This window comes from Coffea arabica, chromosome 3c (assembly GCF_036785885.1).
Source record: "Coffea arabica cultivar ET-39 chromosome 3c, Coffea Arabica ET-39 HiFi, whole genome shotgun sequence".
NCBI lineage: Eukaryota > Viridiplantae > Streptophyta > Magnoliopsida > Gentianales > Rubiaceae > Coffea > Coffea arabica.
In genome coordinates, this window is record NC_092314.1 from 43,238,156 (window position 1) to 43,259,044 (window position 20,889).

Consider the following 20,889-nt stretch of genomic DNA (forward strand, 5'->3'; position numbering starts at 1 on the left):
CAAGAAAATGGATTCGCTAAATGAAGTCAACTACAATAAATAAGATAATGCAGAAGTACGAAATATTTTTTAAAAAATTTAAGAAGTGGACTTTGTTTAGTTTCAATAAGAATTAAGATAAATAAATTACAGAAGTTGTTGCGTGTAGATTTGGTTAGGTAGACGAGATGCAATAATGGAATACAAAAACAGATGTTGTTAGCATCAAAGTTTACTTTGTGCATTTTTTTTATTTTTATATGAGGATAGGGCACACATTAAAATAAAAAATTTCAAGTTTATAGCATCGAAGTTTTACTTTGGTTTACCAAAAGGGTTATTATCACTTTATCCCCTTAAACTATATCATTACTATCAGTTTACCCTTTAACATATTGTTTAGTCACTTCACTTCCATAGTTAATTCAACTCAGCATATTAACAAATTTTGAACAAAAATAGCCTTTTATTGTATAATATTACTACATTGTTATTATCACTTTGTCCCTTTAAATTATAGTGATACAATTGCTTTACTCTCCAACATTATTTTCTAGGTGTTTTATCCCATTGTTAACCTAAACAATACGTTCAAAATTTTTTAATGTATTTACCCTTTTTATGTATAATTACAAATAAAAAATTTGGAATAGTTATTCTTCCTTTTTCACTCTAGAGTTCCAAAACATAAAAAAATAAAAGGGGTTTTTCAAATTTCTTTTTTTTACGTTTATTAATACTAGGAAAAGAAAAGGAGATAGAAAATTAAATTTTATAAAGAAAGAAAATAAGGAACAATCTAATATTATCGTATTACTTTAACATCGTCAGGATTATGACTGGAATTGGGTGATAAATAAAAAAATAAAGTATACCTAACTTTTTCTTATTTGTATTTTTTTAAAAAAAAAAAGAATAGAGCTCTCTCTCTCTCTCTCTCCCCCTTCCTACCTTTCTATTTTTTTAATATTAATAAGATGCCAAAAAGAAAGAGATTAATGCTTTAATTTTTTTCTTGATACAAAAAAAGGAGAAGAGTAACTCCAAATTTTTTATTATTTTTATTCTACAAAGAGGTGGGTACTTCTTCTAAAATTTTTTAATTTGTTAAGCTACTTTAATGGTGGAATAAATTGCCTAAAAAATAACTTTATGGGTAAATTAATAATAAGGTTATAGTTTATGGAGGTAAAGTAATAATAATTTTGACCATTAATCTTAGGGATAAGGTGACTAAAAAGTAACATTAATTGTTTTACTCCATATATATATATATATATATATATATATAAACACACACACATATGTATGAACGGATTAACTCTGCAGCATAATATTCCATTGAGTACACAGATAGTAGCTAAAGAATAGGTAACATGAGAACAATTGATATTTCCCCTAGCAAAATTCATATTCTTGCTTTCCCTTTTCCTGCAAAAGGTCATATAAATCCTATGTTACACCTCTGCAACCGCCTGGCTGCGAAACATTTCATGGTTACACTGATTACCACAGCTTCTACATTCAAGTCTGCTAAAACCAAAGCCATCAGCTCCATCAAGATCGAGTGTATTCCGGATGACTCCGATGAACTCGTTGAAGAAGATGCCAAAGGCTATTTCACAAGGTTCAGAGCTGCTGCTTCCAAAGGCTTGGTGGAACTGGTTGATAAATATAGAAAGACAGATCCGTTTCCTCCCAGATTGGTGATTTATGACTCAACTATGCCTTGGGCTCTGAACTTAGCTCATCAGATGGGACTTCGCGGAGCTTCTTTCTTTACTCAATCTTGTGCTGTTTGCGCTCTTTTCTACCATATGGACCAAGGAACAATACAGCTTCCTCTTGATGAGTCTGTTACTGTAAAATTGCCTTCAATGCCAGCACTTGAAAGCACTGATCTTCCTGATCTCCAGTACTTCCCTGATCCAGATAGTGTTGTCACGAGGCATCTTCTTGATCAGTTCTCGAACATTGACAAAGTTGATTTCATTCTGTTCAACACTTTCGAAGAATTGGAGGAGGTAAGTTGGAAATGCTAATTATAATCCAGTGAATACATCATTGATGGATTTTTTTAGCTGATAATTCATGTAACTTTGTCAAACTATATGATATTCCTGGACGGCCATAAGCAAAATTTAATCATGTGGAAAATTTTCTTTTTTGTTTTAAAGAAAAAATTGATTTCGGATGACTAGTTTGTGCTAGCTTTGTCAAATAGGATATTATAATCAGCAATTAATTAACGTTGTACAAAAGCTGGATTGAGGGATTTTTTTATAGTTTTTTGGTTAGGCATGTCAATTAAATCATCTGAGTCGGGTTTCAACAAACCCAAACTTGGTTTATATAGTTAGTACCACTTTCAAATTTCAAGGTAAGAGTTTCGGGTTGATAAATGTGAATCTCATATTTGATTCATAAAATATTCGGATTGTAAGTCTAATTCGAGTTTAAGCCAAACTCACTTATTACTCTTTAATTTCTTTAATATAATTACTATGACTATTAAGTTCTAAAGTTAATTTAACATCCACTGGACCATAATATTAAAACTATACAAGAAACAGTAACAGTTCATTAGAAAGTGTATAAAGCAAGAAATTTCCAATAACAATAAATTGAGTTAGTTCAAAGTACGTGAAAAATAGTAACTAAATATGATCAATAACCAATACATTTTCAAAGACCCCAATTTGCTTGTACTAAGATTTGCCCTTTTGAATCTTTTGACATAATTTTGTATATTTAATATTTCTTATATATATTAAGATATTTTGACACACCGCTCAGATGTATTAGTGACATATATATATATCAAAATATGAATATATTATATATAATTATATATATATATGTGTGTGTGTGTGTGTGTGTAGATTAAAGAGTCGGGCTGATATAATTCGGGTCCAATAGTTAGGACCAAACTCAATCTAGTTCAATGAAGCTCGTCAAATTTTGTCTCGGGTCGAGTTCAAACTAGCCTGACCCGTTGGTAGTTCTAGATTTGGTACCCTAAATTCTCTGATAGGCTGCCAAATGTACCAAAAGTGAAATTTTGGCTAGTCTCCAAATATTGTGCCAATTGGGGATCCTTTAATTATTTATTTGCTTTTCTTTTTCCAAAGAAATGATATTGCTGGTTTTTTTATCAATCGTCACCATCTACTCTATTTTTACTTCTACTCCTATTCTAATCTATTCTGGGGGTGACCCAATTGATTCAAGGGAAACTGGTAGGAATTGAACCACCATTGAACTATACAGGTCTACTATGCACCCATATATGGCTTTGAAGAAACCACATTAGTGGTAAAGTAATAGGAGACAAGATTTTAACTCTTAACCTCTCATCTCCACAAAGATTTAAGTCTTTTGTGATGGCCAACTACTGTAATGACGGTTAAAGAGGAGGGGTGCAACACAAGTACATTGTAGAGGGTCACCTATCTTAGTATTATTCTCACCCAATCATGCTTAACTTCAGAGTTCTAATGAGATCCGGTACAAAAGCTGGATTCAGAGATTCTTGATTTGTATTCTTAAAGCTAGATTCAGAGATTCTTGATGTAAGGTTCGTACTTGACTCAAAAAATATTCGGGCTGTGAGGCTAATTCAGATTTAGTCCAAACTCCTTATTACTCATTAATTTTCTTAATATAATTACTACACTATTAAGTTCTAAAACTAATTTAACATCTATAGGACCACAACAAACTATGCATGAATTAGTAATAGCTCATTAAAATGTATATAAACCAATAATTTTCCAGCAATAATATAACCAATTAGTTCAAAGTATATACAAAAATAGTAATAAAACATTATCAGCAATTAATACATCTTCAAAAGTTCTCAATTTGTTTGTACTAAGATTTGTTCTTCTGAATCTTTTAACATAATTTTGCGTATTTAATATTTCTTATATGTATTAATATATTTTGATAAATAACTCATAAATATAAAGTATTAGTTTTATATATTTAGATATACATACACCAAAATATGAATATATATACCAAATTATATATTCCTTATATATACCAAAATAATTATACATGTGTATGTATATGTGTATATATACATAGATGTAGATTAAAAGGTCGAGCCTATATCAAGTTTAAGCCTAATAAGGACCAAACTCACCTCACATTTAATTTGGATATAAAATTTAGGTCCAAACTCAACCCAACTCGATGAAAAATTAGGCTTATCAGGTTTTTTCTTGAGCTAGGGTCAGATTAGGCTAACCCTATTGACAGTCCTAGTTTTGGTAACCCCAAAGACTATTATCTAATAGGCTACCAAATATATCAAAAGTGAAATTTTGGCTAGTCTCCAAATGCTGTGCCAATCTATGATTTTAAACTAGGACCGCACTAATTGGTCCAACTGATTGAATCGAAAACCGACCAGTTATTCAATCTGAGCTTCTTTAAAAAACCGCCAGTCAAAGATTTGGTCAAACTTAGTCAAAGACTGGGTTTTGATTGAGTTTGACAGAGAAGCGGTAAAAACGGTTAGAATTAGTTTTTTTTTTCCAATTTTTTCATTCTGATGGTTTTTTTATTGTGAAAAACAAGCACCACGAAATAGATTAATCAAACGCAAAGTAGAATTAAGTCACTGAGAGAGCATTGTGTTTCGTCAGAATCTCATGCGACATCCTCTTTACTATATTGAGGGAGTTTAAAAAAGAGTCCTAAGAAAGTGTAAAACTTCAAAATACCCAAATTTAAAAAAAAAAAAAAAAAAAAAAAAAAGAAACCGGGCTCATTGCCATTTTGATGGCTTCTTTTCCTTCCTCCCTTTTTTTTCCATTCTTTTGATCTTTGAATAGCGTAAAGAATTAGTGTCAAACGAAGTTAGATACCCAGATTAAGAGAAAATTTTCATTCTCTAAATTCACTAAGCTCGATTTCATGCAACTAAGTTTTGAAAGATTTGAAATCAAATAGGAGGAGAAAAGGAAAAGAGCAAAGAAGGGAAGAAAACAGAGAGGAGGGAAAAAGGAAAATAATGAAAAAAAAAAGAGAGTTTTTGTATGCGTTTGATTTGTGTGGGATAAAAGAAAAGAATAGATTTGTGGACCTTATGATGCAGAGAAAGAGGAAGGAACAAAGAAGAAGAAGCAATGACAAGATGAAAAGGAAACGAAGAGGCGGCCAACAGAAAGGATGCATTCGGTTTAGCATTTATTAGCTTTAGATGCCCCAAAAAATTTTTTATAAGTTCATTTTGACCCCACATTGTTTTAATAAATTATAAAATTAACCTATTTCATTTTCTAAATTACATTTTTTACCTATAACTTTTAAATTTTTTAAGTGGAACCCTTTTATTTAGGCTAAATCTAAACTCATCAATTTCAAAGGAATTTTTATATATTATATTGATTATATATTATTTGTAGATATTTATGACGCATTCATGATATCATTTAATTTGACTCTCGTACTAATCAATCGAATCCATCGACCCCTAAACTCTACCGAATCACTATCTAGTTCAAGTTTCAAAACATAGGTGCCAATAGGGACCGTTTAATTCTTTATTTACTTCTCTTTATCCAAAGAAATTACATTGCTGATTGATTGACCAAATGTTGAGTCAAACCGTTCACCACTTTTCTGATTTTCAGCACTTGTTAGTCATGTTACTGTTACTTTATTTATCAGGTAGCAAAATGGATGGCAGAAAGGTGGACAATTAAGACAGTTGGACCAACAGCTCCACTACTTTTTGTAGACAAGAGACTGCAGAATGGAAATGATCAACAAGGGAACTATCTGTTTGAGACAAACGCTGAAGCTTGCTTAAAATGGTTGGACGAAAGAGAAACATGTTCTGTAGTTTATGTATCGTTTGGGAGCATAGCAGCGCCCGATAAATATCAGATCGAGGAAGTGGCAGAGGCCCTCCTGAGGAGCAACTGCAAATTCCTTTGGGTATTCAGAGAAGAAGAAGAGAGTAAGCTGCCAAAGAATTTCAAGTCTGAGTCTTCAGAGCAAGGCCTAATCATAAACTGGTGTCCACAACTTGAGGTTCTAGCCCACCGGGCGATCGTGTGCTTCATGACTCATTGTGGATGGAATTCAACCATTGAAGCTCTGAGTGCAGGCGTGCCAATGATAGCAGTGCCACAATGGATTGATCAAACTACAAATGCTAAGTTTATTGCTGATGTATGGCAAACGGGGCTGAGAGTGAAGCTAAATGACAAAGGATTTGTCGGAAGAGAAGAGTTTGAGTATTGTATCAGAGAAATTACTGAGGGTGAAAGGGGGACGGAGATCAGAAGAAATGCTAAGAAATGGAAGGAATTGGCCATACAGGCAGTAGGAGAAGGTGGAAGTTCTGATAGGAACCTTGAAGATTTTGCGACCTCACTTTTGTGCCTACCATAATGCGTTCCTGCTCTCTTGGGAGTTTATGGATGGAAACTATCTGAACTAAGAATTCTGTATAAGTATTTTAATAATAAAACGAGGACAAGATTTGAGCAAAGTAAGATATTGGGAAGCTTCTACTTCTCAATAAAAGATCATTCTAAATACTATTTTCCTCGCATTCATTTCTTTCTCCTATATTTTGTTTTCTTTGAGTAAGGTAAGATATTGGGAAGTTTCTGCTTCTCTTGGTTGTGCAGATCAAAGGGAAGCAACAAGTCAACAACTATAGAGTTTGGCCTGTTGTATCCTGGAGGCGGCGCGCTAAACCTTTTGCATCGGTTAAAAAAATACCGTACGGATGCGTATCATCTTAAAGAGAGCATTCTATACGCCTCAATCCTACCAAACTTTTTAGTAGCTGTCAAATTCAAGGTGGTTGGATTAAAGATCAGAAGTTGTTCGTGTACTCTCTTCCAATAATTTTAAGATCTAGTCTGCACATCAACCCATGTCAAATTAACTTTTGATGGTACAAATTATTTGCATTTATTAATGCAATATTGAGGTATGAGATTTTTGTTTATTTCTTTGTTAAATTTTATCAGAGAAATTACTCTTACTTATATGATTAGTTTGGTCTAGAACCAACAGAATCTATAATTGTTTAGAAGGATTTAGAGTATGCTTCTTTTGTAGGAGAAATTTTATGTTCGCCACTTGTTAGTTTGTTTGGATAGTAGATTATTTGGAATAATTTTTAAAAATATATATGTCATAATACTTTTTTTGATATGATGTACGTGAAATAAAAGAGCCATCTTACCAAACTCATGTTAAGAACAGATTCTGGGGAGTTAAATTATTTATATTTTTTGGTAAAAATACCTCCACAATGAAATATTTGTGACAGGTGCAAATGGTACGTCCAATAACAAATGGTCATTGATAAAATACAATAACGAATGAACCAAAACACGTGCATGAGATATCAGTTTAGAAGGTAGTGATGCTAAATTCAGCGACAACTATGAAAATTGAGTTTCTTTTCTCGCTATTGTGCAAACACTAACGAGTTTTTTTCTCTTTGTTTCATTCGATTGGATAAAAAAAAAAAAAGTTTAGGAGGAGAACAAAGGTTAATTTACCATAAGGTTAGGGCCGATGACAATCCCTTAAGCTTAGTTATAATTATTTCTTTACAGATCGTCTATCAGTTTAAAAAAAAAAAAAAAAAAAACACAGACAAAGATTAATTAATGCACTGCTCATACATCTCACGATAATATGAAGACGACAGCAGAAAATTTAATGCAGAAATGTTTCACATCCTTTAGATCGATCTTGGGATCCCAAATAGTCTTTTAATATTGTTAATTAGTTGATGCAATTAACTGCTAATATTTGAGGCTCAATGATATTCTAGAACCACATCCATGAGTAGATATCTTGGCGACAATATTTGTAGACAACCAGAACAAATAGCAAAAGTATTCTACAAAAACAACTACTATAAGCTGGATGAAGGAGAAAACGCCGCACAAGGCCGGCGTCCCAATCAAAAGGAGTATGAACATAAAATACTGGGCGTGGGAAGGACGGCGTAATGGAGAAATAAAATAATCAAGTGGTTCGACCGATCTCACTTATTAACCCGAGATTGATTGGGTCTTTTTTTTTTTTTGGCCCACTTTTGGTCCGATTATTAATTTTGTTGGTATTACATTTTCATTACATGCAGATTTATTTCATATGATTATGATTCCCCTTACGTTCCATTAACTACTAACATTGTAAGATAAATATTGATACCTACCAAACTAACAATATGCTAAAATTTGATCACTGAAGTTATTTCTAATGATGGAATTTAGGTCTAAAAATGGATCTCCTCGTGATAGCCTTTCTTCGAGCACAAATTTCTACTAGACCAGCATGGCTGTTTCAGTAGGTGGTGGACTACAGTGATGGAAGCTAGCACTAGAAGCGAGGGTAGCAAACATATCTCCCTAACAGCTAACATCCTTTGGCAAATTTGGAAAAGCAGAAATGCGAAGGAATTCAATGCCAAGCAGCCACCCCCCCCCCCCCCCCCCCCTATGAGAACAATGCAGACAGCTCAGGAGGAATGGTTGGAATATGAAGAAGTATTTGACAGAAACCTCAAGAACGAGCACAAAAGAAACAAGAGATCAGGAGGAATCCCCTCAGCAACAGGAAGATATCGAACGCATCCTGAGACTAAGGTTCGCAATAGAAAAGAGTAAAGACACTTCTCAATTTGGGATAGGCGTCACTGTCTCAATGGGCAATTAAAACATGACACGAGGATGGACTTTGCAGGAAAGAAGTTCTGGTCACCAAGTCATGGATGAGCTAACAGCAATCAAACTACTGATGTGTAAAGCTGCTGTCCAGAAGTTAGAGAAGATTGAAGTGCAAATTCAGAACAAGCTAACGTACAATCTCCTCCAGCAAAGGAAATCTCAGGAAATGCGAATGGCCACACCGATGGAGGATATATATAGCCTTAAGTCTTTGCTTCGCATGTGCTCCTTTTGCTTAGTAAATAGGAATCTTAACCATATTAGTCACAGGATTAGCGTGCAAGTGCTAGACTTCATCGAAGATCAGGAATTTTGGATTCTTCAGTGTTAGTTTGCACTGATTGTATAGTTCCCTCAAGTCTTTATTTGAAACTGTAACGGTTTATTATCTATAAAATCACATATCGTTTCAGAAAAAAAAAAAAAAAAAAAGTAGTTTGAGAAATTGGCCTTGTATGGGTTTCTGGTTGTGGCCTTAATTAGTGCATGTTCCTTTTCATTTGTGCTAATCTTTTTTTTTTTATATATATCTATGTTCTCCTGAATCCTGATTATGAGGACCATTTCAATTTAAATTTAATGATATTCGCTTGCTTTTTGAGTGAGATGAGAAGAGGATCAGCCATAATTTTTACTCCAGTGGCTGCTTCCAGATTGCTTTTGGCCAATTCAAAGGCTAGAATTGCATCGTAGCAAAGAAAACGAATTTAGAGCAGTACTATCGTTGATTTCAGTCACTAGCAATGGCGGTGGATGACGATCGCTGCCTAACCTACCGCTAGGGGTGGCAATTTTCGACACGACCTGAAAACACGACACGAACCTAACACGAAATTAATGGGTTTGGGTTGAGGTTTTGGGAATTCGGGTCAGAATCGGGTTGGACCCGATGAACCCGAAAAGAAAACATGTCGATTTCGGGTCAACCCGTGGTGACCTGATATGACCCGATATGACCCGTTTACGAATTAAAAATAATTTAATAAATATAAAAATAATTTTATCTAACTAACCTAAGTTATTCTTTTTTTCAAAGGCATTAATTACTTAATCATAAATGAATTTATTTAATTTGTGTGAAGTTGAAATTATTATATTTGGACAAATAATATATTATATTATTTTTTACTTTTATACTGTTTTAATTTATTTTATATTTTGTTTGGGATAAAACACTTTTACGGTGTTTAATTTATTTTAGATTTGGTTTGGAATTACTTATTTAAATTTTTATTACTTGATTATGTAATTAGTTTTGTGAGAAATTGATTTTATTAGAAATTACAGTGATAAATTAATAAATTAAAATTAAGTTTCGGGTCATTTCGGGTCGACCCCGCCAACCCGTCAACCTGAAATTTTCGGGTTCGGGTCAGCATACCTGACCCGTCACGGGTTGGCGGGTCGGGTTCGGATCAACAGATTTTCTGGCGGGTTGACCCGAACCCGACCCGCCAACCTGATTTGGACCCGAATTGCCACCCCTACCTACCGCCCGGATTCTATCATGGGCGCCGCCCTTTTTTCTTAGATAATAAGAGGAAGGAGAAGACAAAAATAAAACAAGAAAAGAAAAGAAGATGGCTTTTGAGGATATATTGGAATTAGAGTTGTCAATCGGGGCCATTTGAACCGAACTTTTTCAAATTTAGACTCAATTTATATAGTTAGTTTCACTTTTGGATTTCAAGTTATGAGTTTTGAATTGATAAATGTGAAACTCATACTTAGTTCACAAAATATTTGGACTGTGAGTCTAATTCGGATTTAGTCTAAATTCACTTATTGCTCTTTAAGTTCCTTAATATAATTACTATGACTATTAAGTTCTAAAACTAATTTAACATCCATAAGATCACAACATTAAAACTATATACGAACCAGTAATAGTTCAATAAAAATTATATAGACCAAGAATTGTTCAACAATAATATATCCAAATTAGTTCAAAGTACGTGAAAAATAGTAATCAAGTATGATCAACAATCAATACATCTTCTAAGGTTGTCAATTTGCTGGTACTAAGATTTGTCCTTCTGAATCTTTTTGACATAATTTTGTATATTGAATATTTGTTATATATATTAATATATTTTGATACATAACTCATGAGTATAAAGCATTAATATTTTATATATATATATGTGTGCAAATTAAAGAGTCGGGCCTATATCTGTTTTGAGTCTAATAAGATCCAATCTCAATCTCAATCTCAATTCACATTTAATTCGGATCTAATATTTAGAACCAAATTTAATCCAAATCAATGAAAGATTATGTTCATCCGACTCAATCTCATTGACAGTCCTCCTAGCAAAAGTTTCCCGTCATCGGCTTTCTACTAAAGAAATGGTTAGGAGATTTTCTTCTATTCTCTCATGGAAATTTGGAAAATTATTCCGGTTCTTATATTAGCCCTAACAAAATAATTGTAAGGATGGCTTTTGCTTTCAGAAGTTAGATTTGCGCTTACTTGCATCATTGTATTTGTATATGAATAAAATTCATGCGTACAATAAAGTAATATTATTGTACAATAGACTACGTAAAATATGTCACACAACTGCATTGAAAAACTCCAATTTGATGAAAGTACACAACAGCAGAAGCATAACGTATTGAATGTGACATCAACCTCACTCGCATAGGAGAAATAAGCTCCAAATTTCTATTTCCATAACCAGACAGCAAGATTTATTTTACTTCATTATGATCCCTTGAGCAATCTGAAAAGTGAGGACAACTAGTTGCTAGAGAGCTAAAACTACGAGACTCCAAATTAGGAGTAGATTGGCTGTCACCCAAATGTTGAAAACTTAGGATAGATCGAGCCGAAACATTCAAATAGTGAAGAGAAAATCTTCTGCCGCCTCAGTATTGCTCTGGAAGCCATTTTCAAGTCTCTGACTCCACAAAACGATTAATTGGATCACATCTCCCAGAAGCACCTGATCAAACCAATGATAATCAGTATCAGTACCATTCATATTCATGGCATAATCACTAATGGAAATGAATGCATTTCCTTCTTGATTGTACTTACATTGTTCATCAAAATCAAATATGACTTGCATATCATGCAGACAAACAGATGCATGCAATGTATACACTCCCTGTGATGGCTTTTTTTTTTTCAATTGAGTTTTTTGATGCAGTTGTATGACTGGAAACAAGCATCATGAAAGTACCGAGTACTAAGTCATTATAACATGTCTAACTTAGTATATTTCTTGCTATAATCAGTCAGTACTAGCTTATGAGGCTAGCATGAAGCGTACATCAGTTAGGTTAGTGCTTGGGAAGTGTTCTCGACTGTGGCTTGGGAAGTATTAACTCCCATGTAGAGTACGAGTAACCAGCGGACGATAGTCATTGCAAAAGATTCAAGAAGAGAGGCTCAGCAGCAGAAGTTAAGCTTTCCATTACTGTGTTAACAAGGATACAAAACCTGAAGTATTAGCATCACATTAGAAACTGGCGGAGTTATCCCCTACAGTCCTTCAGATTCAGCTGTATTATCCTCCTCAGCTCGACCGCCCAACTTCACTATATCTTCGACAAGAATCTTTCCATCTGTTATCCACAAAAATCAAGAAAACCACATATCAAAAAGGACCAAGCAGAATTAGTTTGGTAAGAACTGAGAAAGCTGAGTCTGAAAGCACATAGAATCTACCGAATTTGAAGATCCAAAAACTACCAAATTGAAATCAGTAAAGGTCACTTGTTCAACAATCTGTCTTGGCATAAAAAGATTCCAGTTTTGCATCACAAAGATTGTTCACAGGACAATAGCAGGAACCTAACAAGATATATTTTGTCTAAAGGGAAATGGTGTTCAAAACAGAAAGACCTACTTTATGATAAGCCGTTTCGATAATATACATTCGAATGTTCAGCAGGGACCTTCAGCACATTACCCACTTCATTTTAACTAGCATAAACACTGCACTATAGAAGTTGTACTAGCTAAAGCCGCATAAACGTCTAGAAGTTGTACTAGCTAGGCACAATTTGTTTGACCCTGCCCCTTGCTGTGGAAGCCGTTTTTTTTTTTTTTTGGAGGCGGGGTGGGGGAGGGAGGGAGGAGGAAGAGGGGGGGAAGGTCCAGTATAGAAGGAATGATCTCTGAGCTCATGAGCTTCTCTAGCACTCAAATCTATCCACAAAAGCCTTGGTTGGTTAATTGGGTTCACAAGCTCTCTCAACATACAACCCAAAACATAAACCAACAAAGCAAACTCATAATATGGACACAGGCGAGTGGGAGATATCTGCACTTACCTCTATCTTTTGAAAGGTTGCTAATGAGTTCTTGAACCCCTTCTTTGCCTAAAGTATCTTTCAAGTACATCGCTGCAGCTGCCACCTCCTCCGGAGTAACTTTCCCATCATGATCTCTACAAAAGTGCAGCAGTAATCATAGACTTGTATAAATGGAGTATTGTTAATTAAACCAGAGCCCCAATTGTATTGAGTAGATGTCGCTCATTGTAGTTAAATGGCTAAGTTTATCTTATAAACAACTAAAACAACCTCAAGTTACATGCTTGTTACTCAATAGGTGCCTAGTCTCTCTAAAAGAATCTTCGATGAGAGAAGACGAGAATACACAAGGAAAGACCAAAAATCCAGAGAAAAAACAAAGGACACATCCAACAACGGATCAAAAATATTTGAAAAAAACTACCTCACTATCTCCACATCTTTAATTGATTTACAAATTTTATTCATACCAGTTTTCTTAAAGCTCAACTTTTAACAATATAAATGTTTGCCAAAGGCATTATGTTCCTAATATTTGTCAAAGTATTGATCTTGTGAGTAAGCAAATTGAATCACCATTATTAAGTTTTCTAATGAAGTCAGAAAACATAACCACCAGCCAGTTAACTGCATCTTTATATTAGTCTGTATGTAAGAATGGGAATTTTGAAACAAGGCACAACCAGCTACACAATAAGCAAAGTAAGTATAATCCACAAGGGACTTTAGTCACCTGTCAAGCACTCGCCAATGATCACCAATCTGTGCATCCACATCATCAATTTCTTTCTCAAGGTTCTGTAGCATGGCATCAACCTGTTTGTTGCAACAAAGTACATTTTCAGATGATTATAGATGGTAAGTTTCTATATGCTCTTGTTCTTGTTTTCTAACATTTTTTCTCTTTTCTGTTTTTCCTTTTCTTTCTTTTGACTTCTATTTTCGTTTTGCTTTTCTACTCCCCTCAGGGGAGGCCTGGTTTAGTTGTTTCAAGGAACATAAAAGTTTTACCCTGTCAATTAGTGCAGATGAAACCTCGTCTGTATCAGCTTCATTAGCATCTTCAGTTTCAACACGAGCAGCTCTATATGCCTTCATTGCCTCTACTTCAGCCTCTGTGCCTTCTTTATCTACCATGCTGTTGTAAAGTTCGATCTGGCAAGATGAAGAAACTCTACTCTGAGAAAGTTAAATCTTTTTTTATGCTTTATGAGATCAGTTTATATTCTTGTCACCAGAAACTCAGGCCAGAATATTTCCCCAAACAAGCATTCAATTAACTACAGTAGTATCATGCCAACAAGTCTAAGACAACCTAGAACCATAACAAGATATAAAATTGTAACAACAAAACGTACCTATCTTCTAAGCTCTTATCCATTATGTAAAGGTTAAACAAAATATACAAAACACTTCAACAGCAATGAACATAGCATGTTCAAAATTCAGGCAGTAAGGCTCAGTTATCCAAATACAGAGTCCAACAAAGGCTAGAACTATTGACTAATAAGGATTTCGATACGACACAAATAAAAGAACAAACACAAAAGACCCAAAACAAGATACAGAATTTACAAGTTCATTTGCTTTAATGAGCTAAACCTATTCACTTTTTCATTGCTATCTTAGCAAATTTAACATCCATAGAATCCATGGCACAAGCAGCAACTGTAACAGAGTAACAATCAGCAAAAGCATAAAAGCTAGTTTCCCACTGAGATATTTGAAGGTCAAAGAATCAGACTGTCCCAAAAGCATGAACAAAAATGTCAACTTTTCAGAAACCCGTGTCTCCATAGGAAGTCATCAACAAAGCAGTTAAAGGAATGGTAAAGAAATTGATTGCTCATTCAGAAAACAAAAATTCTCTCTCTGTTTTTTTTTCCCTTTACCAAAATTTAGGAGGTAAACTGCTTTAACCATACCTCTTTATTGACAAGCCTCAGAAATGCTTCACGCTCTCTGCTCACAGACTGAAGAATACAACACAAAGGAATTAACTAGAACCAATTTTTCATGAAAATATCGGATGTCAAACAGAACAAATTTATGAGCCATTCTTACAGAAGCAGAAGCCAAAACAGCCAATGCACGACTAATTTCGCAAAGCTGGTCTCGCTTGTCTAATGCTCTTGCTCTAGCTCGTTCTTGTGCTTCCCTAGCTGTTGGAATAGTCATCTCTTTCAAAGCCACATCCTCTCGACTACCAACACTTTCCTTCTTTCTGGCTAGCTCTTCTTCCTCTTTTTCTTCCTCCTCCTGCAGTTAATTGCAATACAGCCATCAAATCAAAGCTGAATTTATGAGGCTAAAAAGCTTTCCAGCCGATTTCAAGAAACATAGGACTGAGAAAAAGAAATAAGATTTAGAAAATTTACCTTGATGAGCTCCTCTTCCATCTCCAGGAACTCTAGTTTTCTTCTCCTCTCAGAAACGGAGTCTTCTGTGCCCACAGTATCCACAACTTCATCAGGGAGTGAAGACAATGTAGCCCGTACTGCTTCCTCAGGCTTCACCTTCCCAGAAACAGTAAAAGCTCTATTTACAACATATAAACAATTAGATCAGCAATAGCCAATACAGGAGTTGAAACTGAACAACAATGTTGTTTGTGTACCTTGAAAGGATCATAAGTGAAGATGGCACAGAGTGATTGAGTGACAAATCTAACCAGTCACGAAGCTGCAAGGATATGCCAAAGTAATTTTTTTTAATTCCCAGTATGACAATTCAGTAGAAAATCTAGAACAAAGAAGTGACAAAAACTAGCCTCAATCAAGGCGTCCTCTTCTGAAAGTCAAACGTTTTTGTGCATATAAGAAGATATGGTGAATGCATGCTTGCATGTATGCATGTGTAAAGTTTGAGTTTTTCCCATTCTCTTTTCAATCCACTAGTGGGGAAAGGAAAAGGATGGGGGCACTTTCCGCTTTATATGACAAGTTAGAGCCACATGAATGCGAAGAAAGTTAAAACAACAAAATTTTGCAATTGTAAAATTTTCAGGATGCAGTCTGATATTTAAAGGGCTTATGCTGAACAACCTTGGAAAAAAATAAGGACCGACTTCATTTGGTGGAATTCAACAAGAAGTGCCAGATTAAGAAGACTCATTATACAGAAATGACTTGTGCTTTAAAGTAAGAGTGCAGACCCCTCCTGTATGACTTTTCCATTTACATACAAGAACAATGTGTTGTATGTTTCTTGGGTTAGGATAAAATTTATACTTTCGTGAACTCCACCATGAACTCCATCATGCACAACATTCATGTAAATTCTGTACCATGAAAGATTACCAAAGCTACTCATCTCCTTGGGCATTAAAATTAGTACATAACTCCTATGTGAATCACCAGTTTAAATAACCCACGAATCAAATACTGGGAGATCTACATCCAAATATGGTGCCGAAAGAATGTGGTCTAAATGATCAAAATCCAAATATGAAGTACTAACTTTGTTGACCTCATGAAAGGTCAATCCACCAATGTTGATTGAGATCAATTTTCAGAGGGAGGGAAAAAAAAGAAGTGGAAACAGCCTCAGACAGGTTAAAGTAGAGAATACCTGTTGGCGCATTTCCTCCACTGAAAGCAGTCCTAGCATGCCACGCTCTCTACAGTCTTCACGGAGTTCAGCCTCTGATAGAGACTCCACACCTTCCGCTTGAATCAATTTATCATCATTCTTTATGCTATTAATAATATGTATTAAATCTTCAGAAATGATAATACTGTGAACTCAATTAATCATACAGAGGAAAGTAAATTAACAGTTTCATGTGGATAAAGGTATGAAATTATGCAGAGGATTTGTGTGGACAACAAAACTTTTATCAGGAAATATTTAAGATCAAAGCAGCAACAAAATCTGAACAGTTCAACAAATTAAAAAGTCAACATAAGAAAACCAATTTTCCCAATTCAAACACCTAACAAAAAAAAGCAACTCCCCCACATCATTCCAAAGCCATTCTCTTACTAAATTTCTAAAGATATGTAGAAACATTTGATAAGATAGAATAGTAAACAGAGTTAGATCATCCACTTCACCTTTTCAGTCTCTTCCGAAGCATAAAACGCAGATAAGCATCTGTCCCAAAAGGACTGATTCCCATATACTTGCACATATTCACTAGCCGAGGTCTGATGCAGCAAAAAGTTAGAAGATTTAGGCATACAAATCAATCTCATTCACTTAACAAAATAAACATGACAAAGATGGTAAAGAAAACCAAAAAGCAACCAAAGCCACTTCAACCTGCTTATATTGTCTAACGTGAGTTCATCATTGAACAACTTCGCAAAACCCAAGATTTCCTCATTAGAGACACCAGCTCCTGTTCTGACCTGCATTTTCATTTCATGTGGATATAAAACAAAGCAGTCTTGAGGAATTATGTAACTATACAAACAGCATTAATTGTTTCTGACCCTGTTTAGAAATTCATCAAGATCTACTGCTGTCTTTCTTGTTTCTCCACTACGTGAGTTCTGAACTTCCTTCGCCATTTCTTTGGCAGTATCCTGAAGAAATTTTGCATATTCTATTCTCGCATTGAGCCTTCTTACCAATTTTTCCTACAAAACAACGTGTAATTAACACAGTAACAATGTTAACCTCATACAATTCTTTTAACCACATACATATGTTCTTCTAGAAAGAGCAAAATGCATGGATATCAGGAAAATAAGTGCGCTTGCACTTGTAGTTCAAACAAAAACAGAGGCCAGAGTGTACATGCCTATCCTAATTCTACAGACACTTTTGGAAATTAATTTATGAAGTGGTATCTATCAGGAATGATTTTTATCCACCCCAGAAGGCTTCTTACACTTTCTTAGAATGTCTTTTTAGGCCAGAAAGCTTCTTACAAGTGGCTAATTCCAATGAAAATAATACAAGCAAATTTTCTAAAACAGATATTCACCAGCAAGGGGTGATTTTACCAAGAAAACATGTCAAGAATTATCATCAGTTCTGAAGCTTATATTGAATTCGCTAGACTCCTGTTTGGTGGAGTATCTTCAACATCTCCCCAAGATCATGACCATCATGGAACTTTCATGAGGAGAAGGAAATAGGGAAAAGGAAAAAGGGCCTCCTACAGGTAAAGGACATTAAACTTTTAGCATTCACCAGAAAAAACTCTTACCTCTTCTTTCATCTTGTCTTGAAATGTTGATGGTAACATATTTGGGAATAGCTTCAGGAATACAGGTAGCAAGAATTCCATGAATGGCACAATAATAAAAACAGCAAAAGGAACAAGTCTAAAAATATCAGCAGTGGTCCGTGTAAGTTGCTGCCTCTCCCTCCTAGAGAGATTCTTCCCACCTGCAAGTTTCAACAACAATCTTGAACTGATCCTCACATCAGCCCAAAGGAGCTTAGTGCCCAACCAGTAATGCTGCAGTGTTGATTTGAACTCATTTTTCCAGTGAACAAGTTTCTGAGCCCAGTCCTCCCTGAAGAAAAGATAAATCGGGGAATAAGATAAACATACAAATGAAAAGAGAAACATTGTTTGATCAGTATTATTTTCATCCAAATAAACAGACAAGCAGATAGGTAACTCCTCAACCTGCTCATTGAAGCCACAGCTCTCAAAGCCGGGCCAATTCCCAAAAGTGTGGCCCAAACTCTTTGTAGAACAGACTTAGCAACTTTCTGAGATTCATGCAACCGCTTTGATTTCGCTTTAGCCTTTGCCGTACTCAAACCAACTACAGCTTCATCGCATTCCTCTGGTGAAGCTTCTTTTCTCTTTTTTGAAACCCTTTCCTCATCCTCTTCATCATCACTACCCAAATTAGGTTGCTTTGCAGTAGCTGTAGAAGCATAACGTATTGAATGTGACATCAACCTCACTCCCGTAGGAGAAATAAGCTCCAAATTTCTATTTCCATAACCAGACAGCAAGATTCCATTACTTCTATGCCAAAGCTTCCCTGATGCTGTGAATTTTAATAATTCCTCATTACTGACTTTAACTTCATTATGATCCCTTGAACAATCTGAAAACTGAGAACAACTACTTGCTAGAGAGCTAAAACCACAAGACTCCAAAGTAGGAGTAGATTGGCTGTGACCCAAGTGTTGAAAACTTAGAATAGATCGAGCCGAAACATTCAAATAGTCAGAGAAAATCTTCTGCCGCCTCAATATTGCTCTAGAAGCCATTTTCAAGTCTCTGACTCTACAAAACGATCAATTTGGATCACATCTCCCAGAAGCACCTGATCAAACCAATGAAAATCAGTATCAGTACCATTCATATTCATGGCATAAGCAAGAAAATCAGCACAAAAGAGTAACTAATAAGCACACACAAATGAAAATGAATGCATTTCCTTCTTGATTGTACTTACATTGTTCATCAAAATCAAATATGACTTATATATCATGCAGACAAACAGATACATGCAATGTATACACTCCCTGTGATGGGCCTTACCAAAAAAAAAAAACGAAATATAGCATATACAGTGCATTTGTATGTTCAACAAAAACTAGCATTAGATTCCATATCTAAAATTCGAGCTTCATTCCAGACAGGATAAATAGATAGAAATATAGAATGGGACCTGTTCTTACCCAAAATTGACAAATTTTCCAAAACTTTATTCACCTAACATAAACAACAAAATTAAGCAAAAGATCATTTTAAAATTCATAAAATTACATGGCCGTGCACACAAACAACAAATAAATCACACAGTAATTCTCAAAAATCATACACGCCTTGAGCATTTTGAGAAACAAAACTCGTGAAATTTTTCCTCAAAATCAAACCTACTAGTAAAACTTAACTAATTCACCGCAGCATAACAGCACCAAATTAGAAACTACAAATAATCACATATTTGTACCAAAACTTTTCACATATCAAACATGCTTCATTTTCCCCACAGAATTTAAAAAAAAAAAAAAAAAAACTTTTATCAAGTAACCAAAAAAAAAAAAGGAAAAACATATGAAGAGAGAGACAAAAAGTCACAGAGGAAAAGCGAAATTTCTGACAAATAAAACGAAATTGTCGCCCAAGAAATGCGAAATAATTATCGCAACTGAACCAAAATCACTCCGAACAACAAAATTTTACCTTCAAAAAACAATCAATCAAAATTTAAGAAAAAAACACTAAAATATCGACGTAATACGAAAAGACATTTTCTTCACTTACAGTACCTTGCGCTTCCCAAATAGAACCAGCTGAAAGAAAACGCGAAATAATCACAAAAAAAAAATCCAAAAACTACAACAAAAAAAAGGTCCGCAAAAATGTAAAGCAATTCTGGAAATTAAACAAAATCAGAAAACAACAAAATTCAGAAAAACAAAAAAAAAAACCGCAAATACTACAGAAACAACTCCGATCGTGATATAATTTTTCACATAACAAACATTAATCGGATAAAACAAAAAAAAAGGGAAAGTTGACTCCAATACTGAAGAAAATGTCAACCACAGGGAGGAATTCAACCTACAGTACCTTGCGCTTAAGGAATTGTACCGAGCTTTCAGCAGAAATTTTTCTCGTTAGAATGCGAAGAATTTTTGGTAGAAATGCAGGTTTTGTTCTGGTATTTATTTGGTGCCTGTGTGTGGAAGTGTGTAAAACTTGGAGAAGGGGTTTGAGGTTTTTGGGAGCTGTTTGAGGTTTTTGAGTACCGGTTATTAGTATTAATAACTAGTACGAGGACGAAAAGGAAGAATAAAAAAAAGAAAGCTGAGTTTTTTGGAAAAAAGTGACCGAGTGGGGTCCGCAGATGGGAAATTATTAGGTGTGGTAATTGTATTGGTGTTTCGGTACACAGCTGTACTATTGACAGTTTGACACCGTTCGATTTAATCTAAATATTTGTCTGCTTTTTTTCTTTTTTATTGATAATGAAACTGAAATATTTGTCTCCTTTAA

General features: G+C 34.7%; 2 protein-coding genes across 5 annotated transcripts; one reads left to right on the plus strand and one right to left on the minus strand.

The window, feature by feature from the left end:
* The first annotated feature begins 1,298 nt into the window (after positions 1-1,298).
* Positions 1,299-6,557, plus strand: LOC113736026 (UDP glycosyltransferase 9-like). Its single transcript, XM_027262981.2, has 2 exons — positions 1,299-2,003; positions 5,662-6,557. Exons 1-2 carry the CDS (start codon positions 1,356-1,358, stop codon positions 6,388-6,390), a joined length of 1,377 nt encoding a protein of 458 aa, XP_027118782.2. The 5' UTR covers positions 1,299-1,355; the 3' UTR covers positions 6,391-6,557.
* Positions 6,558-11,241: 4,684 nt separating this feature from the next.
* Positions 11,242-20,661, minus strand: LOC113735156 (uncharacterized). 4 transcript variants are annotated; one of them, XM_072082809.1, is made up of 17 exons: positions 20,464-20,661; positions 20,160-20,183; positions 18,553-19,207; positions 18,124-18,436; positions 17,402-17,548; positions 17,229-17,317; positions 17,021-17,113; positions 16,536-16,662; positions 15,583-15,647; positions 15,344-15,503; positions 15,030-15,224; positions 14,891-14,938; positions 13,977-14,120; positions 13,699-13,781; positions 12,984-13,099; positions 12,148-12,272; positions 11,242-11,647 (listed from the first exon to the last, which is right to left on the minus strand). In XM_072082809.1, the coding sequence occupies exons 3-16, from the start codon at positions 19,149-19,151 to the stop codon at positions 12,190-12,192; spliced, it is 2,262 nt and encodes a 753-aa protein (XP_071938910.1). In that variant the 5' UTR covers positions 19,152-19,207; positions 20,160-20,183; positions 20,464-20,661; the 3' UTR covers positions 11,242-11,647; positions 12,148-12,189. The 4 variants fall into 4 exon arrangements, with proteins under 4 accessions (XP_071938910.1, XP_071938908.1, XP_071938911.1 ...); XM_072082807.1 differs by having other exon boundaries at positions 20,155-20,183; XM_072082810.1 differs by lacking the exon at positions 20,160-20,183 and having other exon boundaries at positions 20,455-20,661.
* Between the last annotated feature and the right edge of the window lie 228 nt (positions 20,662-20,889).

Bases quoted from the DNA above. Each gene is read 5' to 3' on its own strand.
- LOC113736026 (XM_027262981.2), top strand. From the start codon at position 1,356: ATGAGAACAATTGATATTTCCCCTAGCAAAATTCATATTCTTGCTTTC. The intron at 2,004-5,661 runs GTAAGTTGGAAA...TTTATTTATCAG, and splicing joins CTTTCGAAGAATTGGAGGAG to GTAGCAAAATGGATGGCAGA.
- LOC113735156 (XM_072082809.1), bottom strand. From the start codon at position 19,151: ATGGCTTCTAGAGCAATATTGAGGCGGCAGAAGATTTTCTCTGACTAT. The intron at 17,549-18,123 runs GTAAGAGTTTTT...GTTGTTTTGTAG, and splicing joins AAGACAAGATGAAAGAAGAG to GAAAAATTGGTAAGAAGGCT. The intron at 14,121-14,890 runs GTATGGTTAAAG...TCATCTTGCCAG, and splicing joins TGAGGCTTGTCAATAAAGAG to ATCGAACTTTACAACAGCAT.